The 27,132-nt window shown below is 53.3% G+C and overlaps 2 protein-coding genes across 2 annotated transcripts in view; both read left to right on the top strand.

The window, feature by feature from the left end:
* LOC140680687 (uncharacterized) lies at positions 1–5,899 on the top strand. The gene is made up of 9 exons (XM_072918937.1): positions 1–421; positions 1,041–1,140; positions 2,448–2,530; positions 3,004–3,198; positions 3,782–3,841; positions 3,953–4,081; positions 4,178–4,354; positions 4,654–4,750; positions 5,207–5,899. Exons 2-8 carry the CDS (start codon positions 1,082–1,084, stop codon positions 4,731–4,733), a joined length of 783 nt encoding a protein of 260 aa, XP_072775038.1. The 5' UTR covers positions 1–421; positions 1,041–1,081; the 3' UTR covers positions 4,734–4,750; positions 5,207–5,899.
* Positions 5,900–7,563: 1,664 nt separating this feature from the next.
* The window catches only part of LOC100232607 (complement receptor type 1), a 38,879-nt gene continuing 19,310 nt past the window's right edge, over positions 7,564–27,132 (top strand). The window contains exons 1-34 of the mRNA XM_072918675.1: positions 7,564–7,720; positions 8,586–8,777; positions 9,285–9,476; positions 9,668–9,764; positions 9,933–10,018; positions 10,268–10,495; positions 11,290–11,349; positions 11,449–11,475; positions 11,576–11,639; positions 11,787–11,897; positions 12,117–12,308; positions 12,544–12,639; positions 12,891–12,986; positions 13,814–14,024; positions 17,110–17,197; positions 17,836–18,015; positions 18,536–18,718; positions 18,872–19,051; positions 19,183–19,365; positions 19,622–19,840; positions 20,128–20,319; positions 20,565–20,664; positions 20,974–21,059; positions 22,229–22,423; positions 22,753–22,932; positions 23,022–23,213; positions 23,368–23,467; positions 23,622–23,707; positions 24,208–24,402; positions 24,865–25,047; positions 25,385–25,564; positions 26,186–26,368; positions 26,501–26,683; positions 26,775–26,957. Coding sequence (XP_072774776.1) covers positions 7,651–7,720; positions 8,586–8,777; positions 9,285–9,476; positions 9,668–9,764; positions 9,933–10,018; positions 10,268–10,495; positions 11,290–11,349; positions 11,449–11,475; positions 11,576–11,639; positions 11,787–11,897; positions 12,117–12,308; positions 12,544–12,639; positions 12,891–12,986; positions 13,814–14,024; positions 17,110–17,197; positions 17,836–18,015; positions 18,536–18,718; positions 18,872–19,051; positions 19,183–19,365; positions 19,622–19,840; positions 20,128–20,319; positions 20,565–20,664; positions 20,974–21,059; positions 22,229–22,423; positions 22,753–22,932; positions 23,022–23,213; positions 23,368–23,467; positions 23,622–23,707; positions 24,208–24,402; positions 24,865–25,047; positions 25,385–25,564; positions 26,186–26,368; positions 26,501–26,683; positions 26,775–26,957 — 4,993 coding nt within the window. The 5' untranslated portion in view covers positions 7,564–7,650. The remainder of the gene's footprint in view (positions 7,721–8,585; positions 8,778–9,284; positions 9,477–9,667; positions 9,765–9,932; positions 10,019–10,267; positions 10,496–11,289; positions 11,350–11,448; positions 11,476–11,575; positions 11,640–11,786; positions 11,898–12,116; positions 12,309–12,543; positions 12,640–12,890; positions 12,987–13,813; positions 14,025–17,109; positions 17,198–17,835; positions 18,016–18,535; positions 18,719–18,871; positions 19,052–19,182; positions 19,366–19,621; positions 19,841–20,127; positions 20,320–20,564; positions 20,665–20,973; positions 21,060–22,228; positions 22,424–22,752; positions 22,933–23,021; positions 23,214–23,367; positions 23,468–23,621; positions 23,708–24,207; positions 24,403–24,864; positions 25,048–25,384; positions 25,565–26,185; positions 26,369–26,500; positions 26,684–26,774; positions 26,958–27,132) is intronic.

The raw sequence follows: 27,132 nt of genomic DNA, 5'->3' as shown, positions 1-27,132 counted from the left end.
TCCTGTGCCCCCCAGCCCGTGCATGAACTCCCCATGTCCTGCTGACCCCTCCCCGGGCTCCTAACACCCCTCCATCCCCGCTCTGGTGCCTGCAGCAGGTTGGCAGCCTGGCAAGGAACCCAAATTCACCTGCCACGGGCACCAGGAGCTCTCCAGACGCATCCCTGCGGTCCCGGGGAGTATTTGGGCAGCTCCTGGTGGGCAGCTCTGTCCTTTCCTTGGCTGCCAGGGAGCTGCTCTGTCCCACCCAGGCTGAGGTTTGCTGCCCTGTCCAAGGAGGATGAGAGGAGGAATTTCTTCCCTGTTGGCATCAACGTGAGCTACGTCTGCCGGCCCGGCTACGAGAACACCTCGGAGAGTTCCCCCTCCAGCACTTGCCTCGAGAACCTGACGTGGTCACAGCCTGCTGAGCTGTGCAGGAGTGAGTATTTCTGCTGCCCCAACCCTCCAAAAAGCAGCCCTGGCTGCTCCCAACCTGCATCCCAAAATGCAGCCTGGTCATTATCATCCCAACAGCTCCATTAACATTAAACTGGGTGGATATTCCTTGTCATTCCTATTTCAGGTTGAACAGCAGAAGTATCAGTGATGTTCTTTCTGGTTTTCCTGCTGGCATTAACGGGTCTGGTTTGATTTTCATGCTAGGGAATGTTTGGTTGGGCTCGGTGATCTTAGAGGTCTTTTCCAACCTTTTTGAGGTCCTAAAGATGTTTTCAGTGGGACATGGCACAGGCACAGGACACATCCCCATTTGCTGTTCTAACACTGAACCTCAACATGAAGGCAAAGAATTCTCTTGGTGACACCCATGGAATATTGAGACTGGTGATGTGACAGGAATATTTTTTCACAGTCGAGTTTCCAATCCACTGAGATGGAAATGCCTCTGTGGATGTGGAGCACTGGGGGATCCCTACCTTGTCCTACAGCTGAGTCTGGCTCCTGCCAACCTGGCTGTCATGCCCACGGAGTAAAATACTTTGGGAATACCCCTCCAAGCCTGTGTCTCGTGTCCCATTCAGCCTTTTCTGTGCCCCCAGGGAGGTCCTGTGGCACCCCGGGAGCGCTGCCCGGGGGCAGGATGGGACCCCTCACGGACCTGCAGCTGGGAGCACGAGTGGAAGTGTTCTGTGAGCCTGGGTGAGTGCTGGAACACGGCTCCAGAGGGGCACACAGCTGGAGGGAGGCCACCAGGGTCAGGATTCAGGGTCACATTTTCCTCTGAGTGCCACCCAGAGGAGCGCTGAGTGTCCATCCCAACAGGAGCAGTTGGTTGTACTCTCTGCTGATAACTCTAGACTTCAATACAAGTTATGTAAAATATTTCAGCTTAAGATAGTTGAGACATATTGGGAAAAAAAAAAGGGGTTACATTGGGATTTCTAAAATCCATTAAAGTTCAGCTGGAAAAGCACAGTGAAGCACAATTTCCACAGTCAGGAGCTGACTCATGGCTGCTGCCTGCTTTCAATCAGGGCCCAAATGCAGGGAACAGCCCTGACATTTTAATCTCTTGCCACTCCAGCCAGTGTCCCTCCCTCCCAGCAGGAAGCAGCTGGCATCATCTGGCTGGCGCTGCCCAGCTCCAAATGCAGCAGAGGGGTTTTGTCTCTCCCCTGGGATGTAATTGGAGGAAACGAGAGCGTGTCCCACCCTGCTGGGGCTGAGCTAAACTTTGGAAACCCACTTCAGGGTGGAGGATTATGTTGCTCATGTGAGTTAGATCAGATATTATCCATCCTGGCCAGATGCTGAGGGTTTCTGCACAGGAGGGTGATTCAGAATGGAGAAGGTGTCAGCTGTCAGAACACGATCCCTGAGCTTCCAGCAAACCATGCAGGAGCCACTTTAATTAAATGTGGATTGATCCCTGCTGCCCCTCGCTGCTCCTGGAGCACATGGAGGATCCCATGAATCCCAGAATCCCAGACTGGATTGGGTTGGAAGAGACCTTAAAACTCATCCAGTGCCACCCCTGGCAGGGAGAGGTGTCCGTGGCAGGGACACCTCTCACTGTCTCAGGTGGCTCCTCCCGTGTCACCTCACCCCCGAGGTGACAGCAGCAAGGGAAAGGCCCTGGATGGGGACAGGGGCAATCCCAGCCCTGCTGTGGGCCAGGAGCAGGCAGGGATGGAGCCCCTGGTCAGCAAATCCCTGTGGGAATCCATCCCTCAGCTCAGCCCTGTCTGGCATTCCCAGAGAATTCTGCCAGCCTCAGCTCCAAATTCTCCCTTCCCTGCCATGGGAAAGGCAGAGTCAGAGCAGAGAACACCAAAAATAGATGAACACAGATCCTGACAGGAGTTCTGCTGTTAACCAGCAGTGTCAGCATCACTGCTGGTTTAAAACTGCCTTTCCTACACTCCTGATCATGCTTGTGCTGGAGGTGGGAGGGAAACATTCCCAGGCTTTGGATACTTACACTGATTTTCTCTCGTGTATTTTAGGTACAAATTAGTTGGGAATAATTTCATCTGGTGCCAGCTGAAAGGAAACGATGTTGAATGGAGCAAACTTCCAACTTGTGAATGTGAGATTCATCTTAAATTGTGAGGTTAAACCTTTTTACTTCACCCCAGCAGATCCTGCATCCCGATGTCCAGTCCAAACCTCTCTTTGGATTGTTTTTGTTGCTACTCTGTGGTTGATCTGTCCCCAAGAGCACAGCTGAGAAATGCCCATTCTGCTGCTATTTCAGCAGCTTTGTTCCCACAAAATCAACATTTGTGTCATGACGGAAGAGGATGGGGTGAGATTTCCAGGAATCCTGAGCGTGGCAAGCTGCTGTTTATTTGTCGTGGCAAATAAAGAGAGGGAGAGGGAAAAAAGTGTGAGGAGAGAAACACTTGGGGAACAAACCAGAGAGAACTGGGGCAGGCAGCCGTGCTTTACCCACCCGCACTGTCCAAAGCTTATCCTCAAGAACCTTAGGCAGACTCAAACATTTTGTATTTTTTATTAAAAACAAAGATTTAGCAAGCACATTGTCCTTCCCTCCTGCAGTAATTACCTGCTCTCCACCTCCTCCAATCAGCCACGGGAGACACGATGGGGAAGGTGTTGAGATTTTTCCTTATAACTCCACGGTGACCTACAGCTGTGATCCCAAATTTCAGCTGGTCGGGAATGGGAGCATCCAGTGTGGGAGCAGGGACAAAACCAGCGGGGTCTGGAGCGGAGCCACGCCCGAGTGCAAAGGTGGTTTCATCCCAGTTCAGTGGCTGATGTTATTTATTTATTATTTATTATTTATTATTTATTATTTATTATTTAGTATTTAGTATTTAGTATTTAGTATTTAGTATTTCATATTTAGTATTTCATATTTAGTATTTAGTGTTTAGTGTTTAATATTTAGTATTTAGTATCTGTTATTTATTATTTATCATTTATTGTTTAATAATTAATTTTAGGCATTAGTTATTATGTAATGTATATTGTTTAATATTTAATGTTTATTATTTGATATTTATTGTTTATTATTTATGGTTTATTATTTAATGTTTATTATTTACTGTTTACCATTTACTGTTTATTACTTAGTACTTATGGCTTAGTATTTATTACTTAGCATTTATTACTCATTATTTACTACTTAGTATTTAGTACTAGTTTGGTATTCAGGGTGAACCAGCTTAAAATATTGTGGGTAGGAAGGGCAGAAGGGGTCAAATGTCAGTGGTAAGGAAATTTCAAAGGGAAAAAGGCAGTGCTGGGCAGGGACTGAGGGGCTCTGGAGGAAGGAGGGGTGCCCCAGCAATTCTCCCTCTTTGTGCCCCAGAGAAAAGCTCAGCTGTCAGACCTGGAGCAAAAGCCACGGAGAGGAGAGCTCCTCCCAAAAGTGAGTTCGAATGACTCCACACTGAACCACATCCCATTTCTTTCACTCCTTTATCACATTTCTAGGAAAGGCCACCCTGTGAATCTCACCCCGTGAATTCTATTTTCTCAGGTCCCCAGGGAAATGGAACCCAGCCCTCTAAAAAGGCTCTCACGTGGGAGAGGAAGCTCAGCCTCCATAAAAAGGCGCTCCAAAACACCATCTCCCCCTCCCAGTCCTCCTCTTTCCTCAGGAAACCAGGTCAGTCCTGGAGGGACAACATCAGTGCCACTTCCTGCTTATTCCCATCCCCAAAACCTGGAATTTTCATTTTTTTCCCCCCATATTTCTCTCCAGTGAGCACGAACTGGGCTGCCTCAGAGTTCAGATTTGTTCTACCTTTGTACAAATCCCCAAAATCCTATTCTGTGTTCAGCAAAGGATCCATGTGTCCTCCGAAGTACATGGGGATCCTTCCCCCACCTGGCTGCTTTCAGAAGTTAAAATGGCCCAAATTTCCATCATTTTGTGGAAGTGAGTGGGGTTTCTTGTCATGTTCTTTTCTTCTGTAAGTTTTCTCTCTATAATTTATAGATTTTGCTGGTTGGGCATCTGGTTCACAGCTCAGTTTTGACTGCACCAACCTCCTCATAAAAAGCTTTGCTTTGAAATACGTTTTAATTTATCAATTATTTCCTTGCCTTCACGTATCACAGATTTATTTTTCTTAACTCATTTTTTGGGCATTCTGGAAAGCAAGAGAGAACTTTGTACCACACAGCCCTGGGAGTGCCAGGGCTCCGAGGTGCTGATGCCAACCTTGCTCCCCACAGGGAGGTCATGCACAGCCAGGAGAAGCTGGACGTGGTGGAAGTTCTGGCCCTCCAAATTCCCCACCCGCTGCAGAGGATAATTTCATCCATGAAAAGGGTGAGTGGTGGTTTTGTGGGAAGTGCTGGGAGCTGCAATTGTGTCACTGTAAGTGAGGAAGACACAACACCCGCTGGAGGATCTCAAAACCCAACTGCGGGATGGTGAAAAGTGTTCCTTTGGTGTCAGGGTCAAGCTGACTTTGCCTATCCCTGAGTTTTGCCTTTGGGTCAAAACCAGAAAATCTTTTGCCATTCCTGATCTGTTCCAGAAGTGGTCACACTGATTAGGACTCTTTCACCTTGCTTTAAGGTAAAGGATGACCTAAATCAGGTCTGTCCCACCTATAAGATGCAATTTTTTAAAGATGATGTTTTAACATCCCAAGAAATCGATGGAAAATTATTCCTAAAAGCATTGGCTGATTTCCACATTTGCTCCTCCCGTTTGAGTTTTCCTTTCAGTGCTTGCCTCCCAGCATCCTGAGCCAGCTGTGATTCCTGCTGATCCCACCAGGGTTTGGAGGCTGCGCTGTCCCAGAACCGCCGGAGCTGCTGCAGAATTCCCCGGCTGTCCCGCCCAGCCTGACGCTGTGTTTCCAGGTTTTCTCCTCGCTGGCAACACCACAACAAACCCTAAACACAGTCCCAGCCTCCCTGCGGGGCTGAGCTGCTCCCTTAACTTCCCTGCAATTCCTGGCTGCAGGATCCAGCTGCCAGCAGGGAAAAGCAAAGCAAGGACTTCCCTGTCCTGCAGAGTTTTAGCTCATTTCTTTAAGGAAACCACGGTACTTGGGATATTACACTGTTTAATCTTTGTATCTTGAGTGGTTTAAGCCCTTTCTTTAGCAAAAGCTTCTTCTTGTATCAGCCCAAAGTTCCTTGCAGTTTTAATTTCTACCACAGGAAGATAAAGCCAGTGTGGGCCGGGCATCTCTGATCTCGTAACCTCAAGGAGGCACTTCTGCTTTCCAGAGGGAGGGAGGCAGCCCAGCCCCGCTGTGAGCACATCAAACACGCACAGACACAGAAACACAACTCCTAAATATCCTCCCCAGCGTTGTCAGCCTGCAACACAGGGACTGGAAAAGTCATGTGTGTTCTTTTGGCTGCCTACCCCAATTTTATCCTGTAAAGACCTAAAACTCCCAAAGCCTTTCTGGATTTTTATTTCTATTTAGTAATAAAAGGTAATTGTTTATAAAGGGCACTCTGTGAATTCAACTCCCCCGCTGTTTTCTCATCACATTTTACTCGCTTTTTCAAGAAGCTTTAAGGTATATCCTGGCAGAGCTCAGATTCAACGTTCTGTCGGTTCTTTATCACTCCGAACATTTATTTTCTAAATGCCATCCACAGCAATTTAAACTTGGCTACATATTTTTACAAAGTAGTAAAGGAGGAAAGCAGGAATGTGTGGGAAGTGGTCTGGAAAAGGCAGTGGAAGTTAAACCTCCCCTAATCCTGTTCAGCCACCCCGAGACTGAGCCCTGCAGCCCCTGAGCTGAGGCTCAGCCCAGACAGACCCAGAGCTGGGTCCCAGGAGGTTTTGGGAGCTGAGGCTCAGCCCAGGGAGACTCAGAGCTCGGTCCCAGGAGGTTTTGGGAGCTGAGGCTCAGCCCAGGCAGACCCAGGGCTCAGTCCCAGAGGTTTTGGGAGCTGAGGCTCAGCCCAGGCAGACCCAGGGCTCGGTCCCGGGAGGTTTTGGGAGCTGAGGCTGAGTTCCTGTGGAATTCCCAAAAGCTCCAGCGCTGTTTTTGCTGGCAGGTTTTGCCGGCCCCCTCCCGCTGCCCAGCCCAGCAGGCTCAGGCTGCTCCCGGTGCCGGGTGGCCGGGCAGATAAAGGCGGTGGCCCTCGGTGGCCAGGCGGGCACGGAGCTGCTATCGTGGGGCTCAGCTGCCGCCCGGGAGGAACCGCTGCTCCTTCAGCTCCTGCGGCAAAACGGGGCAGCAGATGTGGGTGCAGAGGGGCACGGCTGAGCCCGGTGCCCGGGCAGGGGGCACAGATCTCTCCTGTTCCCTCCTCAGGCAGAAACAGCCTGGCTCAAAGGTTCAGCCTGTGAGCAAGGGCGTTTCACCCAGCTGAAGCTGCAGCTCTTGGTTCTGTGAGCGCAGCCACTCCCTGCGGGGGAGTCTTTGCCAAATGCTTTTCAGCATCTTCCTGCCCCGTGCCAAGGTCACTGCCCCAAGCTAATACAGGAGAATTCCCCAGAATTGGAAGGTGGTTTGTTTTTTCTGCCTGTTAACAGATTCCTTCTGTCTTATGTAGCCACCATCCCCACTCAGGCCGGTGAGCTGTAAAAATGCAGCCAAGGTATCTCCGTGAAATTTGTCGTGTTCACAAGGAAGCGTTTTATAGGAATACGTTATCCAAGGTGCTGGATTCCTTCCTTAGGAAAACACCTCCGCGTCTCATTGCAAATGTCTTTGTTACATCTGATTCGAACTTAAATTGTGTTGGAAAGGAAAATAAAGTGGAAATTTAAAAAAATACTAAAGTAAAAGTGTGCTGCTCAGTGGAAACAGCGATGTTTAACTTGGATAACAAGGGGAAACAGGAAGGTGCAGGTCGGCTGCTGCTGGCTGCCCTCTCCTCGGACCGGGAGGACACATTGCCCTTCCTGCCCTTTTTGGTTTGGGTATTTTCCTTTCCTTTGGGACTTGGCAGCTTTGGAGGGAGGGGGGTCTTCCCTGGAAGGTGCAGAGGAAGGCGGGGAAGGAGAGGCTGAGGAGCGGTTCCCGGACAGCCTCTCCATGGGATGCCAGGCGTGACTGGCACCGCTCACCCCGCGCGTCCCACACCCAGCCCCGCTCCCCGCTCCCGGCTGTCGTCAGAGCCTTCCCGGGGCCGGGCTGGGCTCAGCGGGGCTGGGCTGGCCGGAGGGGCGGGCGGGGGCTCCGCGGAGCCCGGAGCAGCCCCGCGGGAGTGGCTGCGCTGCCCGGGCAGTCCCGGGGCCCCGCGATGGGCTCCGGCCGCCGCTGCTCGCTCCTGCTGCTGCTCCCGGCGCTGCTGGTGCTGCCCGCGGCGTGGGGTGAGCCTCTGCGGAGGGGAGGGGGCTGCGGGGAGCCCGGCACTGCCGGGGTGCTGCGGGAGAGCTCTCCGCGGCCGCGGGTGGGGTGTGCGAGTGTGGGATCCGTGTGTTATCCACGGGAGCGTGGGTTATCCACGGGAGGTGGGTTATCCACGGGAGCGTGGGTTATCCATGGGAGTGTGGGTTATCCATGGGAGTGTGGGTTATCCATGGGAGTGTGGGATCCGTGTGCTATCCACGGGAGCGTGGGTTATCCACGGGAGTGTGGGTTATCTGTGGGAGTGTGGGTTATCCGTGGGAGCATGGGTTATCCGTGGGAGTGTGGGTTATCCATGGGAGTGTGTGATCCATGTGCTGTCCATGGGAATGTGGGTTATCCATGGGAATATGGGTTATCCATTGGAACGTGGGTTATCTGTGGGAATGTGGGTTATTTGTGGTAATGTGGGTTATCCATGGGAGTGTGGGTTATCCATGGGAATATGGGTTATCCATGGGAGTGTGGGTTATCCATGGCAGTGTGTGTTATCCATGTGCATGTGCTCCGTGTGTGTTTGTGCTCCTTGAGTGCTCCTTGTGTGGTCTCTGTGCTCCTTTTGTGGCTGTGTGTGCTCTGAGTGTGCTCTGAGTGTGCCCTGAGTGTGCTCTGAGTGTGCTCTGAGTGTGCTCTGAGTGTGCTCTGAGTGTGTTCTGAGTGTGCTCTCTGCCTGCGCCCCGTGTGCCCCAAATCCCTGTGTGTGCCCCACATCCCTGTCCCTGCCTGTGCTCCCTGTGCCACCCTTTCCCACCGGGTCCATGTGTGCCCTGCCCAGGGTACAAAAGCAGCAGAAGGAGCCCCGCTAAATCCCCGTTTATTTTCCCACAGGGGACTGTGGGCCGCTGCCAAATATCAGCCACGCCGAGCCCCGAGGGGACACCAAACAGCAGCAGAGCTTCAGTGTGGGCTCCACAGTGACCTTCAGCTGCCTCCCGGGTTACACCAAGCTCCCTCTTCTCCCCGACACCATCCGGTGTCTGTTGAACTCCCGCTGGTCCAGCCTGCCGGAGTTCTGCGGCCGTGAGTGTTTCCCGTTCTCTGACACAAGGAGGGTGCGGGCTGCCTGTGGAAACACCCACAGCTTTGGCAATCGCCGCCTCAGGGGCCTCCTCATCACACAGGATGAAGTGGTTTGGCCACTTCGCTTGCTGCCCCTTTTTCCTACACTCCACCGAGGCCGTTGGAGCCACTCGTGTGGCACTTGCGTGTTAATGAAAACAGGAACAGCTTGGGAAGAGCATGGAAAAGGGGAAGGAATGCAGGGGCAGAGCGCTGGGTGACCAAAGGTTAACCAGGCAGGGAGGTTTGGTTTTGTGGATTTGGAAGCTTCTCCAGTGAGAACTGGCTGTGCTTTCCCACCTCAGACAATTCCCTGGTGGAAGTGGCCAGGGAGGAGGAGGGCACTGCCTGGGGTATGCCCGTGCTTAGTGAGGCTCCTGCTCACTGGATTTATGTTTACAGCTGAAAGCAAAGCATTGTTATTTTCTCTCTGTAACCGGCCATTTGGGGTGTCTCTGTGGTGGCCAGGCAGCTGTCCCAGACCCAGATCTGTGTCATTTGCTGCGATATCACCAGAAGATAAAATGCAGAATTTTTACGCCGTTAACACCACGGTGAGGTACATTTGTCGCCAAGGTTATGAAAACACCACGGCCCAGCCCCCCACCAGCACCTGCCTGGACAACTTAACGTGGACAGAAGTCCCTAAACTGTGTCAGAGTGAGTGTCACCATGTTATTTCATTCTCTCCAACACTGTGTTCCAAGTGACACACTTGTATTTTAAAATTGCTCTTCTCTAATGACATTTAGCTTGAAATACCATTAATTGCCATACTGCCATGAAAACTAAGCCTGTGGGGTTTTTCCCAGCTTCAGTAGTGTCCTAAGGATAATCTCACTCTTTTTTAGAGAAATCTTGTGGTGTTCCAGCCAGTCCAGAACATGGTCAAGTTATCCTGAAAGATCATCAGCTGGGTGCAACAGCCAGTGTGGTTTGTGACCGTGGGTGAGTGTGGAGCCACTGCCCACTGCCTCCCAGTTGCCTGGCCAGAGTCACTGGGGTGTGAACTGGGACATGGGGCTCTGCCCACGCAGAGTCCTCAGCACCTCTGTGGTGACACATTCTTGGTTGGTGGCAACAGCTGATTTTGGGATGTGCCTTTTGCCCCCACAGGTACAGATTAAAGGGATCATCACCTTCCATCACATGTCTCCTAGAGGGAGACAAAGCTGTCTGGAGTCCTCTTCCAGCTTGTCAGGGTGAGTGAAGTTGTCCAGTGCTTGTCTAGAAAAAACAAATATTCCAACTTAAAAATTCCAAATTTTTGGTTTACTTCATTAAGTGAAGTCAGATCAGCGCCTCTGCAAGGGGACAGCTGCTGTCCCAAGCAGGGAGTCCCCAGGAGCATCAGTGGCTCCTGCTGCCTGTGAAAGCCTGACAGAAGCAGTGCCTGCTGAGAAGAGCATCCCAGGGCTCCCCCCCTGAGTTCTTTCCTCTTTCTCCCCCAGTTATCTCCTGTCCCCCTCCTCCAGCCATCCCCCACGGGCAGCACAGCGGGAACAGCTCGGAGGGTTTTGTGCTGGGCTCCGTCACAACCTACAGCTGCGAGCCGGGGCTGGAGCTGGTGGGGCAGGACACGCTGCGCTGCACGGCGGGCGGCGACAGCGGCGACAGCGGCGACAGCGGCGACAGCGGCGACAGTGGCACCTGGAGCGGGGCCCTGCCCACCTGCCGGGGTGAGCAGCCACCCCCTGCTCACACCATCCCCTTCCCCAGCAGCTCCTGCTGGGCTGGTATCGCTCCTGACCCCATCTGTCGCCCCATTCTTAAGTTTTTCTAAAGCCTTCTGAGTTTACATTCTGTTGGAAAACTTTCCCTCACAATTTCTGTAAATAACATATTGGTTTGCATTCCTTCATGGGGGTGGAGAAACTTGATCCACTAGTGGTTTGTCCAATGTCTTTGGAGAGGTGGCCAATTCACTCTCCAATCCACTGTCACCTTTGGAGAAGTATAAAAGTTGGAGTCAGAAAATAAACTCCCTCTTTTACCTTCGAAATAGCAGGTGGCTCGTGTTGTGCTTTCTCGTGTCCTACAGTGACACCCATCCTGTCTGTACGGGCGCCCTGCTGGGTGCCAGGCTCTGCTGAGGAGCCCCAGCAGCACAACCAGACATGGTTTTACAATTTCAAGGGCAGAAATGTAATGAAAAATGTGTGAAATTATCAGTGACTGCAAAGCTGCTGGAGGGAACTTAGAAAAGATTTATTTATGTCTCGTGTCCAGCAACACCCAGGCAAAAAAGCCAAGTGGAACAGCAGAATCCCTCTGTCCTTAAGGCCGGGAGTGGCACAAGAGGTCCCTGCACAGCCTGAGATGCACAAGTCACCTGCCTGTGTGATGTCTGCTCCTCTCTGAATTATTTTATGTCTACTCCTCTCTTTATTATTTTATTATTTACATAATATATGTACAAGTTGAGCACCATACAAAATCACATTTTGAGTGTTTTTCCTTTGTCTCTCCCTAGTTAAAACCACAGCAAAGACAAACCAAACCAAGCCCTCAGAAGAGAATCCTTACTGGCTGGGTAAGAACTCCATTTCTTAGAAGTCCTGTTAATTGCTGTAATTGCACCACATTTTGGCCTTCGTATTTTTAACATCCTTTTCATTATTTTCCTCCCCAGCAAGTATCCTCATTCCGAGTTGCATTGGTAAGCAGCTTAAAACTGAAAATGTATTTTCCTACCCCAAAGCTGTTTGCTGTTAAATTCCTGGAGTCAGTGGCTGATTTCACTCTCCCTTCTTTGTTAGCTCCCCCAATAGCCCTTGGATTTGTAGCTGGTATCATCATGAGACGGAAAGAGAGTGAAAAGCAGTAAGCTGCCCCTTGCAAATAATAACTTTCCCTGGGCATTTTTCCTTTCAAACCCTATACCTTCAGTATATTTGCATGGTTAGCACGATTTTTCTGTGTTGTGAAGTTTCTTTTTATTCTACAAATTTCCCCTTTCTGTCTCTCCAGCTCTTATAATGTGAATTTACAAAAGCAGGAGATGAAGGGAAGGGATGCAGCGATGCACCTGGAGGTTACAGATGAGAAGAAGCAGCCCAAGCCCTGGAATTCCTATTTTTGGTAGGTTTGCTTGTTCACCTGCCCAAAAACTTGTGCCAGACTTCTGGCTATAGCCAGGGGTCTCACTGCTGCTGAGCTCACCTGTGCTGAAGATATTTGAGCACTTTTTGACTTTCAAATGCCCCGATGGACAGCCTGCTGCCCAAAGGGTGCTGCACAGGGGGTTTGGGGTTTGCTGGCTGCTCTCTGGGTGGATTCCCCCGTCTCTCTCACCCACAGCCACACAGGGAATTGCCACGTGTGTCCCAGCTGTGAGGAGCAGCTCCACGGTGACCTGGCCCCTCTCTCACAGCCCCCACGCCATGGCTGTGCCGCCTGCCAGGACTGGCTGAGCTCCCAGCCCCAAAAACCCCGCACCTACTCGGTGCCCAGCGTTGGTGACGGGGACAGCCAGAGCGCAGCGGGCACCAGGTACAGCTCCTGCTCCCCTGCTGAGGGCACACGGGAGGAAAACAAGGGGAAAGGGGCAGGAAGCATCTTTGTGTGGATAAAATGAAGTTTTGCAGCTGGAATTTGTGTGGTTTCTGTTTTGGCAGGAGCAAGGATTTGATATTAGGGAACAGTGGCTCTGTTTGGCAGTTGGTGTTTTTGGGAGGCCACACACCCAGGCTGTGTTCTCTCTCCCTCTCTCTCTCTCTGTGTTCAGCTCTCCTGCCAAAGCTGGGGATGTGCTGAGGGCAGATGGCACAGTAGAAGTTGCTCCGTGGTGGAGTGAGGCAGAGCAGCCCACAGACCACCAAAGGTCAGTCTTCCACCTAAAAATACCCAGGTGGGCATGGACAAAATCAGCACATTTCAGAATGGAGTAGAACTGTGCTTATCAGAGAACCCCAGAATGGTTTGGGTTGGAAGGGACCTTAAAGCTCATCTCATCCCACCCCTGCCATGGGCAGGGACACCTCCCACTGTCCCAGGTTGTTCCCAGCCCCAGAGCCACATCCTGGAAGGCACATCCACACTCCCAGTGCCCATCCTCAATGTTCTTCTCCACAGTGACCACGTCTGTCCCACCTGTGAGAGCTGGCTCCGTGCCCACACCGGCCAGGGTGACAGCAGTGCTGTGACACCGGGGGAGTGGCGGGACAAGGGGTGAGTGCAGGCAGCTCCTGTCCAGCTCCTGTTGGCACTGCAGTGTGTGCCCAGTGCCCTCCAAGCTGAGAGGTCACTGCCCAGCTTAGAACAAACGTAGGTGAGCATGTGGCTGTTGGCTGCTCCTTGCCCTGTGCCGGGGTAGAAGTGTGGTGCCTGTTGAAGCAGAGATGTGGAACTGGGTGAGCTTTGTTCAGATGATGCTGTGGGGTTTCCCCGGGTGTCTCTGGAGCAGCCTGTGCTCACCTCATGTTCTTTGGAGCTCTGGTTTTGGCTGAGCAGCAAAGAGCCCAGGTGAGACCCTGCAGTGGGAGCCTCTTCTCACCCACTGCCCAGTGTTTTTCCCACCTGTGGGTGTGGTTCATTTGCTTGTGGCAAGGTAAGGTTTGGGGCCAGAGCAGTGGTAAGGTGAAGCTGTTTGCTCAGTTTATTTATTTATCTTCTGCGAGTCTGGTGCTCTCTCAGCCTGCCAAAGCTTCCTTAACAGAGTCACCATTGACAGAGGCAAACTCGTACGAAAAACCAGATAAACATGGTTGGACATGTGCATCTGCTTGCTTTGGCTTTGGGAAGTGTGAACTCCTTGTTGCTGCATTTGCTTTGGGGTTTTTCCATTTATTCCTGGGGGTGCCCGTTCCACTGGCTGTGAGCCCCAGTCGTGGGGGAGCTGCTCCAGTTCTGCATCCTTGAACCGCTGCCTGTTGGAGCTTACAGAGGGAAATGGGGAAGGAAAGCAGCTGCTGTGGGTGCTGGAGCCTGGGCAGGGTGGTTTGCAGAGGGACAGGTCCTGTCACAACCCTCACTCAGCCTCACCTCTGTCCCCACAGCCCCCAGGGCCCCGTCTGCCCGCCCTGCACGGACAGGCAGCTCCTGTCCCTTGTCCACGGGGACACAGCCAGCAGCCCCGTGTGTCCCCTGGCCGGGGAGGGCACCCTGACCCACCTGGTCCCTCTGCACAGCCCCGGCTGCCACCTGTGCCCCGTGTGCTCAGTGCCCAGCCACGCTCACCTGTGCCAGCCCCAGCGCCTGGCACCCACGGTAGGAGCTGCACCCCAAACCCCGGGGTCCCTGGGGAGGGGCACGGGGCTCCTCCATCCCTCCCCAGGCCCTGGGGCTCCCCCAATTCCTGCTTGTTTGCCACTGCAGGAGAAATCCGGGAGCTGAGGAGGGAAGGGAACTCAGCAGGACCCCGGTGCTGGCAGGATTCAGCTCTGAGTGCAATAAAACCACCCCAGGTCACGGCTACAGCTTCACCTGGGCTGGCAAGGAGCAGAAAAACAAACACTCCTCAAACCCACCTCTGTGTTGGTTTAATGCCCACTTTTTTTTGTTTATTTTTGTATGAACAAAGTATTTTTGCAGCTCTTAAAGCGAGACTTTAAAACGTCACTAAACGTTTCTTTGCGCAAGGAAAAGAATTTCCTCTTTGCACAATCTTACAAGATTTATTTGTATTTCTTAAATGACTTCTTTTTAACTGAGGTTTTTTCCCTAGTGTGTGGACAAAAGTACAAAATTTACAGTATTTATAGTAAAACTGTTTTGTAAATAAAAGGAATATAAAATAAGAAATATTGGTCAGGGGTTTATTTCATATTATTATTTCATATTTTATTTCATATTATTATTTCATATTATTTCATATTTATTTCATACTAATCAAGTATGTCACCATTGACAGAGGCAAATTCATATGAAAAAACAGATAAACATGGTTTGACATGGTCATCTGCTTGCACATAGAGTGGCTTAAATGATTTTGCACTCTCATTCTTTGCCAGGTGTAATCAAGTTCATTAGCTGCTTCTGCTCATTTAATTGCTGTTGTTGCACTGGTGTCCAGTGCCTGAGCTTTCCTGGGAACTGTGATGAGGGAGGTGGGGCAGTGCTCTGCTTTTCCCTCCTGAGAAAGTGGCCTTGAAGCAGTGAAAAAATCCCTGGCACTGCTGTGTGGGACTGGAGTGGTTTGGAAGCCACCTGGAATGCTGCTCAGAATTCTGGAATGCTGCTCAGAATTCTGGAATGATGCTCAGAATTCTGGAATGCTGCTCAGAACTCAGGGCAGCTCTCCCTGTGTGAAGCCACGGAGATGCCAAAGACCTTCATGCTGCCAGAGAGGAAGCTGGAGAAATTCCTGTGCTTGGGCTTCCCCGTGTTTTGGGTTCCTCAGCACCACTGAGGGCACCCTGAGCCTGAGCCTGGCTGGGTCTGGGGGGCTCTGAAGGGTCCTGAGGTGGGAAATGCAGCCCCTGCTGAGAGGATCAGCAGGGAATGTGCCCCTGAGGGTGAGGTTTGGTCCAAGGGGGATGTGGGAGTTCCCTCTGAGAACTGACAGCACTGAAACCCACCCAGAGCTCAGGGCTGGGAAAGACCCCCAGGACCACCGAGTGCAGCCTCTGGCCAAACACCACCTTGTCCTGCAGGATTTGGGGCTCTTGCCCTGACAGCTCTTGCTCTGATCCCAGGTAGGTGCAGATGGACGTGGAGCCAAATCCTCCGTGGGGAGCAGGACACGACCCCACAGCTTTTGAGCACGTTGTTTTCATCCTGCCTGCCCTGACCCACTCGTGGCTGTGCTGAGGATGTGTGTGAGTGTGCAGAGAGGTGAGGAGGGCAAATGGCAAAATGCCCTGGATTTCTCTGGCTGGTGGAAAGGCCACGCTGAGGCATCGCTGTCCTTTCCTGGCTGTAACTCAGCTGGCTAAAGATCACCGGGCAAGCTGAAGAGGTGTCATAAAATGGAGTTAACATTGGAAGATTTCTTGTTTAGAAGGGAAACACCACTGTGGTGGAATTCTGATTGCCTAAACCTGAGACATTCAGACTTTCAGCTGCTGGTAAAGCAAAATGTTGAGATTTGGGGTTTTGTCTCCTGCAGAGGTAAATCACTCATCTGGGAGCTTCTCAAGATTCACACTGGGAACAGGAACTGTCCAAAATGTGTCTACTACAGACCTTTGGTTTCTCCATTCTCCCCTGCTAGCAGGAACACGCCTCTGGTAAGAAGGAAACCCACAAATAACCATTTCCATCCACACATCAGCCTTGTTCCAGACAGACCCCCAGGTTCTCCCTTCCCAGCAGAGCACTGTCCTGCTCAGCTGTCACAGGGGCACTGCAGATCCTGTTTTTTCAGCCTTGCAGAACAAGCACTTGCACATTGCTGGCTGTTTTTACTTCTCTCTCACGTAAGCCGTGTGAGTGACTAAATGGACAAAATAAAACCTAAAACCTCACAGCTCTGGGTTGTGTTTGGTTTTGCTATTTTAATCCCAGCACATTTATTCCTACTGTATAGCCCAAAGTGATTTTTTCCAAATGATTTAACATGTGATTTGGGGATCAGATTGGAATTACCCCCCTCACTACCAAATGAAAGGAATTGTGAATGCTGAAATATTGTTTACAGGTGTGGTCACCAAAATTTACCATTGGAGAGGGTTTATTTACTGCATTTGTAATCAACTGTACATCATTTTTCTTTGTAATCTGAGTGCAAATGACCAAGTGCAATTCTGAAGTGTGAACGTTGGATTTGTAAGTGTTGGAAGCTCTCGGTCAATGAAAGAAATAAAAGGACTTGAGCAGTTCATGTCTTGCTGCCTGCTTTAGGCTCAGGAAGTGTCACCCATGTCAGCTGGGGAGCTGGAGCTGCTGGGGCTGCTCCTCCATCCAAAAGTCCTGGCTGGGGGTTTATTCCTCCTGCCAGTGGGGAGGGATGAGCCCAGGGTCAGGTCAGGAGGATTTGTGTCCCTTTTTTACGGGAGGAGGGAATTCCCCACTGTCCATCCCATTCCTGGGCAGGGGAATTGTGCCGTGTCCCTCAGGTGTCACCACCATCCCCTGGGGCTCTCTGCACCATGGGCAAAGTGCACCTACAGCACCTCTGCCTGCACCCAGACCTTTTTAACCCCTCTTTGCACATCCTCCCCTGCCAAAACCAGCAGCAGCAGCAGCCTGGGGCACCTGCAGCCTCCCCGGGGTGCTGCCTGTGCCTGCACATCCTGGGGAATCCACTGGTTCCTGTCCCACGGTCCTGGGAAGTCCCCCAGCAGCGTCTCCTTCCTCCCCCGGGGCAGTGGGAGGAACTGGGGTGCCCATATCTGCCCCGTGCCCCCGGGAGGTGCCACTGTCAGGGATGGTGCCCATCCTCACCCTCTGCCTGCTGGGCAGCTCCGCTCTGCTCCTCAGCACCGCGCCCGGGGCTCAAGGTAAGGCAGAGCAGCAGCTCTGCTCCTCTGGGGCCTTCCTCCCACAGCCTCCTGCTCCTCATCGCTGATGCTGCTCCTCTCCTCGCTGGGCTCTTCCCTGCAGAGGCAAACGGGAGCCCTGCCCTGGTCCTGGAGCAGAGGGATCACAGAGCCCCTGAGCTCCTCTGCTGATGGCAGAGACCCTCTGGGGTCATCAGAGCCACAGCTGGCACACCATCAGAGCCACAGCTGGCACATCATCTGAGCCACAGCTGGCACATCATCAGAGCCACAGCTGGCACCCCCAGCCCAGGCTGGGCACCTTCCCCAGCCCCCTGGCACAGCACAGATCCCTGGGGTGCCTTTGGGTCCATCCTGAGCTGCCCTGTCCGTGTTCTCCCGGGTCGGATTGGGCCCTTAGGAGGGGCTTCAGAGCCTGCAGAAAGGCCAGGAAAGGCTGGGTGGCTGACATGAAACCCTGGGCACGCAGATTTTGTCAGCTGAGGTGGCAGCGGGGTCCCTGAGGAGCACAGGGAGGGTGCTGCACCCCAGGGACCCCCACCCCAGCTGCAGCCCCCCCTGCTCGGTGGCACAGACACCCTGCAGCAGGGCAGGAGCCCGCAGCTCTGCAGGTCAGCATCTCCCTTCTCCCTCCCCAGCTGCCCTGTGCCAGTTCCCCCGTGTGTGGCACGGCACCGTGTCCCCTCGCCGCTATTACTACCGGACAGGGGACACCGTGAGCGTCACCTGCAGCCCGGGCTACACCCTGCGGGGCTCCCTCAGCAGCACCTGCGGGGCTGCCTCCAGGTGGGACCCCCCTCTGCCGCAGTGCAGGAAAGGTGAGTGTCCCAGGGGAAAGCTCCCTCTGTGTCCTCTGACATTCTCTGGGATGGATCTGTCCTGGCTGCCCTGCCCAGGTCTGGCTGGCAGAGAAACGTGGGACACGCTGGGTGGGACATGGGGAGGCTGTGCCCTGCCTGGGGCTCCGAGAGGGATGGGGAGAAGTTAACCCCGTGGGATGGCAGGAGCTGAGTCCCGGGGGATTTCTGACACTGCTTCTGGGCAGAAGTGGGGCAATTCATTGTGGAATGGAAAGTAATCACAACTGCTCGCTGCTTCCACGTCAGTGTGGATCCTCCCCAAACCCCGCGATGTGTCCGCAGTGCTGTCGGGACTCTCAGTACTGGCAGCGACTTCTTCCAGCTGCAGCTGCACTTTGAGTGGACTAAAGCCTTGGCCCAGCAAATGGAAGCCAGAGCAGAATTCAGAGATGACCTTGCTGCTCCCCGAGCTGTGCCAGCAGCACACAAACCAGCCCAGGGCACAGCCACAGGACGCTTTCTTTCACTCCCTCTGCAGAGGTGACATGTCCTCGGCCACCGAGCATCGCCAACGGGCTGCCCAGCGGGCACCCCTCGGGCAGCTTCTCCCGGGGAGTGACCGTGTCCTACAGCTGCAGGCCGGGCTTCGAGCTGCTCGGCAACGCGTCCGTCACCTGCGCGGACTCCGGGCTCTGGAGCCGGCCCCTGCCCCGCTGCCAAGGTGTGTGGGTGCCTCTCCCGGGCCGGGGGGCAGAAGGGGGCCGGGTGTCCTGGAGGGTCGGAGCAGGGGGTTATGGCACTGCGGGGAGGGCTCTGTGTGTGCGGGGTCCGGCTGGTGCAGGGGAGTTTAAAGGATGCTCTCATGCTCCCGCAGCGATCGGCTGTCGGGCACCCGAGGTGCAGAATGGGAAGGTCCACAACGTGCAGAGCACCTACAGAGCTGGAGAGACGCTGCACTTCGACTGTCACCTTGGGTATGCAGCCGAGGGCTCTGACGAGGCTCGGTGCCAGCCCGGGGGCACCTGGGACCCGCCGGTGCTCGTGTGCCACAGGGGTGAGTGCGGCTGCTGCCCAGGAACGGGGGGTGCAGGCGGGGATTGAACCCACCCGTGCAGCATCACTCTGCCTGCCCTCCCCTCGCTCCCCGTTCTTCCTCTGAGCTGAATTTCCATTTCCCTCCCGCAGTCCGGCCGTGCCCGATGCCTCCGGAGGTCGCCAATGGAAAACACAACGGCCAGGACAAAGCGTTTTTTACCGCTGGCATGGCTGTAAGGTACAGCTGCGATCCTGGCTATTACCTGGTTGGAAACGCCGCTGTGTCCTGCAGAGCATCGGGGAACTGGAGCCAGCCCCGCCCTCGCTGTGCAGGTGAGTCTGGGCTCTGTCCCAGCAGGGACAGACTCAGTGTGGCTCTGAGCACTGGGGAGATCCCCACCAGTGCAAACAGATCCTCCAAGAGGGTTCATTCCACGTTAAGGGTATCATAGAATCAATTCATGCCAAGCCTTCCTGCGGTTGGGGAGGTTTGTGTGGACTTCACGCTGATTTTGTGGTTCCCACATTAACAGCCTGTGGTTTTGTGTTTTCTTTTGCCCCGACTCCTCCTGCACACCCTCATTTCCAGGGACTGTCTGCCTCAATCCAGTCGTAGACAATGGAAGGCAAGTTGGTGGCCACGGGCTTCTCTCTGCACCCGGGCAAACGGTGACATTTCGGTGCCACGATGGTTACAGCCTGCAGGGCAGTGCCAGCGTGTCCTGCCAGGAGGATGGCAGCTGGCAGCCCCCTGCTCCTGTGTGTGCCAGAGCACCACCTCACCACAGCTCCTTCACCACGGCTCCAGGTACGTGACACAACCCTCAGGGTACACTGCTCTTTTATGTCCCCTCATCCTGTTTAAAAAATATTGTTAAACCCTTTGAGGGGAAGATTTAAGCTTATCCTGGGAAAAGAACCTAATCCTCTGCAACCCTTTGGGAAAATGTGTTTGTGTATTAATGGCTATATTAATCAAAATGAACATTTTTGCAAGGCAAACTAAACCCCTTTCCTCCTAACAGTGCTCTTTGTGTGCTTGCCCCTGATGTGCCTGCCCTGCCTGCTTCTCACATCTCTTTTCTCTCTCACTAGGTGCTTGTGGTGCTCCCACAAGGCTACAGTTTGCTGAGCTAAATGAGGAGCATAGAAATGCCATTGATTTTTCTGTTGGGAAGACTGTGCAATACACTTGCCTCCCTGGATATGCTAAAGTCCCAGGAATGTCACCTACTCTGACATGCCTTGAGAGTGGAGTGTGGTCAGAAGCACTAGAGTTCTGTAAAAGTGAATAGCTCCTTGATTTGGTGTCTGTTGTTGCAGGAGGAACAGGTCTCAGGTTCTGTCCATGCTGCCAAAACATTGATGTTATTCTGAATATGTGACTAGTAAAGCCATGTAACTCCTTGAAACTGGATACCCGTGTTGGGGGGAACTGGGAATGCGGGCAGGGGACTGGAGGAATGATTGCATATTTTGGACTGTGATGTAGAGAGACAGGAGCCCAAAATAAGGGTGCTCTCCTTCCCCAGGGAAACAGTGTGGTCACCCTGGTGAGCCTGTGAACGGCAAGATTATCTCCCTGACAAACCTCCAGTTTGGGTCCACAGTGGTTTACAGATGTGAAGAAGGGTAAGTCCTGGTCTGGAGGTGGATTAGGTAAGCGTCATCCTTTTTAAGCCCTGTTCATTCACTCCCAGTAGATGGATTCTGTACAGAAGCCCCCGTACAGGGTTCTGTACCTATTGTGCCTATACACTATAGTGTGTACATGCATATAAATATATATATATATAAATGCTGGGAAATGGGTCAGGCAGAGCAAGGAAGGAATTTCCCCTTCAGGGCCACAGCTCTGCTGCCAGCAGGGCTGATCCCACATGCCAGGTGGTGGGGAGGAGCAGAAACTGCAGCTGAAATGACCAATCCTTTCCCCACCAGGCACAGGTTAATCGGACAGGCCAGCAGGCGCTGTGAGATCTCTGGGGGAGGTGTTGCATGGACTGGTCACGTTCCCCTCTGTCAGCGTAAGTAGCTCATGGCTCTGGGGGTTTGCATGGATCTGGGAAATATTTTCCAGCAGAGACTGCCACATCTTTCCAATCAAAGCTTTCACAGGCAATTTCCTTCCTCTGTGGGCAGGAAATGGGTCCTGACTGACACCAGGAGCCCATTGCAGGAGAGGAAGGGAAAATATGCTCAGCTCAGGGGTTGTTTTGTCAGACCCAGAGAGACCAAGGGTCAGTCCTAAAGAGAGACAGGGCCAGCAGGGAATCCCAAAATCCCAGACCGTGGCTTTGCTTCCTCTCTCCACCACTGGTGAGTGCCCAAGAGCTGCTGTGCTGCTCCTCAGCAATCCCACCAAGCAGAGTGGCTGATCACGGCTGTTTCATATGAAGAAATAAATATTTATTGGTATATTCTGGGGTTTTAAAGCATTTCCCAGATTCTCCAGGAAGGTGTGAACCACTAGTGGCACACAGACTGTGCCTGTTGCACAACCTGGCACCAGGGTTTTATACAAGTGATGCAAAATAAGTATTCGATTTCTTATTTCTTAAAAAGTAGAAAATGCAAATGATGCAGGTGTTTCCTCCACAGAGAGTTTTGATTACTGCTCTGTTTTCTAGCTGCTGGGGGGTGGGATCCTGCTCCCAACAATCTCTCACCCGGGAGGTCACTTCATCCCATCTTTAGAACAAGTGTGCCCCACAAATTGAGGGATTGAAGGTGCTTTGGGGCTGAGTTGAGGTTCTGCACTGTAGGAATGTGTCCCTGCTGATGGAGTAAACAAATTACCCTTTGTCTCCTTAAAAAAGACAAAAGCCCAGAAGTTTCTCTCCTCAATTTGGTTAAAAGACACCTCATAGAGACTTAGAGACTTCACCTCAAACTTAAGGATAGTCAACTGGACAGAAACCAAAAAGTCCCGCTTAAGCAATTCCCTAGAAAAGAAGAGAACAAAAGAAGTAAATCGCTTTTATGAAATGTTTTAGCAGAAGCAAGAACCTCTTGCCCTGGGTTGGTTTTTCTCTGTAAAGAGCTTTTTTATTAAAACTTTTTTGTTTCCAACACTGCCACGGAGCCATCCTGCTGGTTTTATGCCCCTGAGGTAGCTGAGCTATCATACAATGTTTGTCTATGAGAGCTTGCAGGACCTGGCTGGAATAGGCAGAACATTCGTGCACCTCCGCAGGCATCCCGTGCGAGCCCCCTCCGGACATCCCCCACGGGCAGCACTCGGGCCGGCTGCTGAGCGAGTTCCACTACGGCACAGCCGTGACCTACAGCTGCCAGCCCGGCTTCCCCCTGCACGGGCACCCCTCCATCCACTGCACCACCCGTGATGGCTACAGCGGCGTCTGGAGCGAGCCCCTGCCGGCCTGTGGAGGTGGGCTGAGGGCCAGGGACCCCCAGCACCCCTCCCAGCACCGCTGCTGGGAAACACCGGGAAGCTCCAGCCTGCTGGAATTCTTGCTCCAGTATTTTCACCAAGGGCTGAGGCCACGCAGAGCAGGGGAGGCTGGAGGGTCACCCCGCTGCCCCAGGATCCCCTTTGCCCTTGGAGATGTTGGATAATGCAGGATGCAGGCACAACATCATCTCTAGGGAGAATGATTTCCAGGCTTTTGTTTTAAAATTGCAACCCTTGGTGGCTTCACAGCTGCCCAGTTCTGCCTGAGGGCCTGTTCTGAGCACCTGCACCTCTTTCTTTTCCAGAGTCGAGCTGCCCTGTCCCACAGATCCAGCACGGGAGGATCGTGGCTGCCAGGTCTGCCTACACTCACAGGGACACCGTGACCTTTGAATGTGAGCCAGGCTATGCCATTCGTGGCCACAGAGAGATCCAGTGCCAGCCAAACAACACCTGGGATCCGCCTGTGCCCGTCTGCGAGCAGGGCAAGTGTCCCAGCAGGGCTTCACCTTCCCCTGCTCCCCAAATCCACCTTCTGTGTCTCTTTAACGCTGGGTTGTCTCTGTCCTGGCAGCTGGCTGCAGAGCCCCGGCCAGGCTGGGCTTTGCCGAGCTGAAGGAGCCCTACAGGAACCGGACGGTGTTTCCTGAGGGGAGCAGGGTGGAATTGGTGTGCCAGCCTGGCTACACCCAGCTCCCGGGGGTGTCAGCAGCCATCACCTGCCTCAGGAACCAGACGTGGTCTGCAGCGCTGGACTTCTGTAAAAGTACGTCCTACAAGTGCTGAAAGCCTCAGGTGTGAGGCTTGGCTGCTTTTCCGTGCTTCCCCAGCTTTGTGGGTGTCTCTCCTGCTCTGTGCTGGCAGCCCTGGCTGGGATGCCAGCAGAGCTGAGGCTGAGGGAGGCTGGCATTCCCTTCCAGGGAAGCAGTGCCCCAGCCCCGGGAACCCAGCGAACGGCAGAGCTGTGGTCCTGACAGATCTCCTCTTCGGCTCCAAAATTAATTACACGTGTGACAAAGGGTGAGTCTTGCCCTGGGGAGAGTGAGGTGGATTTTCAGCTTTACACAACCCAGTTCCCCTGGGTCAGAACTCTTGGCTGCCACTTGCAAGGCTAAAGAAATCTCAAGTTGAAAAATCTCACTGTTAAAATAATTAATCCTTCTGTGTGGTCCAGGTACAAGCTGGTGGGAGGCTCCCAGAGAATTTGTGAGGTCTCTGGCACACATGTCTCGTGGAGTGGGGATCCTCCTGTCTGCCAGCGTAAGTAGGCCACCACAACAGGCCCTTGGAGATGGTTTACAAGATAAAGTGGAACTTCTTTCAAGCCAAAGGTTTTATTGCAAAAGATTTCTCAAGTCACTGAATGTGTACAATATTTCCTTTTTCTTTTCCTTTTCTTTTGGATATGCTTCTGAAAATGGTTTCAAAGGTCTTTTATTTATTCTGATCCAAACTAGGAAGAAACATTAATATTTTAAACTACCTGTTAGTGGGTGAGTACTTCTCACTGGCCAGTCTCTGTGCATCAATGGTTATGGAAAGGGAGGTAAGAATTGTCCCAGCACCTCCAGGCACGGGCAGCAAGGAAGTGACTCACAGGAGGGGACAGATTTTCTTTCCCATGTGTGATTTTTTTCCATGCAAAGTTTGTTCCTGGAGCATTAGGTCATTGTGTCACTGCTGAGGTGGTTTCCCCTCCACCAGTGCCCTTCCTGGGCAGTGTGTGGGCAGTGCTGACCATCCCCTTGTCCTGCCCACAGGTCTCACCTGCGCTCCCCCTCCGGCCATCCCCCACGGGACACACAGTGGGGGCTCCAGGGACTCCTTCTCCCTCGGGGACGTGGTCACCTATACCTGTGCCTCGGGGCTGGCCCTGGCTGGAGGAGCCTCCCTGTCCTGCACCTCTGTGGACGGGCAGCATGGCACGTGGAGCGGGGCAGTGCCACGGTGCCAAGGTAGGGCTCGGCTGTGCCCACAGCCAGCTCTGGCTGTCCCTGGCACAAGGGAGGCCACGGCTGTGGCAGGGCCTGCACCCATGGGGAGGCAGCTCACATGACGGATTTTATTCCTTCACAGTCAGTGTTCAAAACAACTCGGAGAATTTACACTTTTTTCAACATTTTTCTACGTATCAAATGCTTATTTGGTAGTGCTTTACTAGAACAGCTTTTTCTTTTTGATGCTGCCTCAGTTTCCATCACAACTTAGTTTGATGTATTACTTCTGAAAAAGCTCTAAAAACCAGGATGTTGGTCTCTGATGGAGAAAAGAGTTAAGCTCCTGGAAAAGTTACATATCACCTTGTCCTGACTGATTGCACTTGTGCAATGTCCCTCCTCTGCTTTCAGAAGGTTGGGGATTTTGGTGGTTATCTTGCCCTGCCCTATTTCTCAGCTGCCTTTCCTTGTTCCCGGCAGAGGTGACGTGCCCTGCCCCGCCGAGCATTGCCAACGGGCAGCACGGTGCCAGCCCCGGTGCCAGGCACAGCCCGGGCTCGCTGGTGCTCTACACCTGCGCCGAGGGCTACTCCCTGCTGGGGAACGCCTCCATCCGCTGCACGGCCAAGGGAACCTGGAGCCGGCCCCAGCCCCGCTGCCGAGGTGTGTTCTCCTCCTTCCTCTGCCTGTCCTCGGCTCCTTCCTCCTTCTTGGCTCTTGGTTTAATCACTGCAACCAAATCCCCAGGGAGTGCAGAGAGCTGAGGTGCAGGGGCAGGAGGAGCCCCATGTGCCCCTGTGGGTTTCCCTTTCTGAGTACAAAGGTTCAGGAGCAGCAGAATAATGATATTTGTGTAAGGACAAGAGTCAGCAATGTTGAAATGCCCGTGACAGTGATGGCAAGGCCCAGCAGCAGGTGCTGTCCCTGCCCAGTGCCCCTCCACAGCCAGGAGGGGTTTCACTTCCCCAGCTCTTCACATCCTCCTGCTCTTCCCTTCCAGCAATTGGCTGCACCAGGCCAGAGATGGAGAATGGAAAAGTGACAGGGTCAGAGACCACCTACAATCTGGAGGACATCGTCATCTTCGAGTGCAACTTTGGTTATGCCTTGAAGGGCTCTCAAGAGTCTCAGTGCCAGTTTGGGGGCAAGTGGCACCCTCCTGTCCCCACCTGTGAGAAGTGTAAGTGTGAATGAGGGACAGTGTGGTAGCTGCTTTCTGATCCTCTGTGTGCAGGTACAGGGGCTGCTCTCAAGGGCTGGAAAGGAAAAACATGCACATGTACATCCTGCCATCCTCCTAATCCCCATCCAAACCCCTGAACAGGCTGCCTGGAGAGGCGTGGGCATCGTCTGGCACCATCCCTGGAGGGATTTCAAAGACACGTGGATGTGGCACTTGGGGACGTGGGGTAGTGGTGGGCTTTTCAAACCTTAATGTTTCTGTGATTCAGACCCTTGGTAAATGCAGGGCTTTTCAAATGAATCCACAGAATCCAGGCTGGTGCCTGATATCATTCACAACCACAGAAACTCCAGAGCAGGTTATTAGGGCCACAGATGGAAACTAACCACTGTAGTTGCCCAAATAGTGAGAAACTATCATTTTTATGTCAATAAGCTCAGAAAACATGAAGGCTGGAAGGTAAGAGAGGCTGGGATGGAAATATCATTCAGTGACAGCCATCATTGATGTTGGGCAGAGGTTAATGGGAAAGAACAAAGTTAAAAGGCTGCCTCACCCTGCAGGGGGGGTTTGTGGTACCAGCTCTTGGTTAGTTGGGATGTTTTCCCCTCCTTGCAGTGCCTTCGTGTCCTTCCCCTCCAACTATCAGAAATGGCCACCATGACAGCAAGGATGTGACAGAGTTCATCCCTGGCATGGCAGTGAAGTACCACTGTGACCCGGGCTACGTCCTCACCGGGAAAACCACCGTTTCCTGTTTGCCATCGGGAGACTGGAGCATCCCTTACCCCTGGTGTGAAGGTGAGCTGCAAATTCTGTTACCCTCAGTGCAAAGGGAGAGCGCTGTACCCACACAGCCTCCCAAACCAGAGGAGGACCCCTCAGCTCTGGCAGCCAAGCCCCAGCCTGAGCTCTGCTGCTCTTCCCTCCCAGTCATCACCTGCAGCAGCCCCAGCATCAAGGACGGAGAGGTGGCTGAGGGACGGAGGGCTGTGTACCACCCTGGGGACAACGTCACCTTCCAGTGCCACCCAGGCTTCGTGCTGAGGGGCAGCCGTGGGGCCAAGTGCCAGCCCGACAGCCACTGGGTGCCTGCTGTGCCCACCTGCCAGCCAGGTGAGCCAGCTGTGACGGGCTTTGCCGTGGTACCAGGGCTCCTCCTCTGGATACACCCCTAAAGCTCTGCTCTCTGCTCCTGCCCTGGCAGTGCGGCTCTGCCCTCCGCCCCCCGTCATCGCCCACGCCACGCTCAGCGCCGAGCCGGGGATGAACTTCACCAGTGGCACCTCCGTGAGCTACAGCTGCCAGCCCGGCTTCTCCCTGCTTGGGGACCCCTCCGTGCTGTGCACGGCCTGGGGCAACTGGAGCCTTCCCTACCCACGCTGTGCAGGTGGGCTGCCTCAGCATCCATCCCGTGCCGGGCTTGGCATCTGTCCTGTGCCAGGCTCGGCATCCATCCCGTGACAGGCTTGGCATCTGTCCTGTGCCAGGCTCAGCATCCATCCCGTGACAGGCTTGGCATCTGTCCTGTGCCAGGCTCGGCATCCATCCCGTGACAGGCTTGG

The sequence above is a fragment of the Taeniopygia guttata genome, chromosome 26 (genome assembly GCF_048771995.1).
Source record: "Taeniopygia guttata chromosome 26, bTaeGut7.mat, whole genome shotgun sequence".
In the NCBI taxonomy this organism is placed as follows: domain Eukaryota; kingdom Metazoa; phylum Chordata; class Aves; order Passeriformes; family Estrildidae; genus Taeniopygia; species Taeniopygia guttata.
The sequence above is the reverse complement of the archived record's forward strand: the minus strand, read 5'-3'. Positions and strand labels throughout refer to the sequence as shown.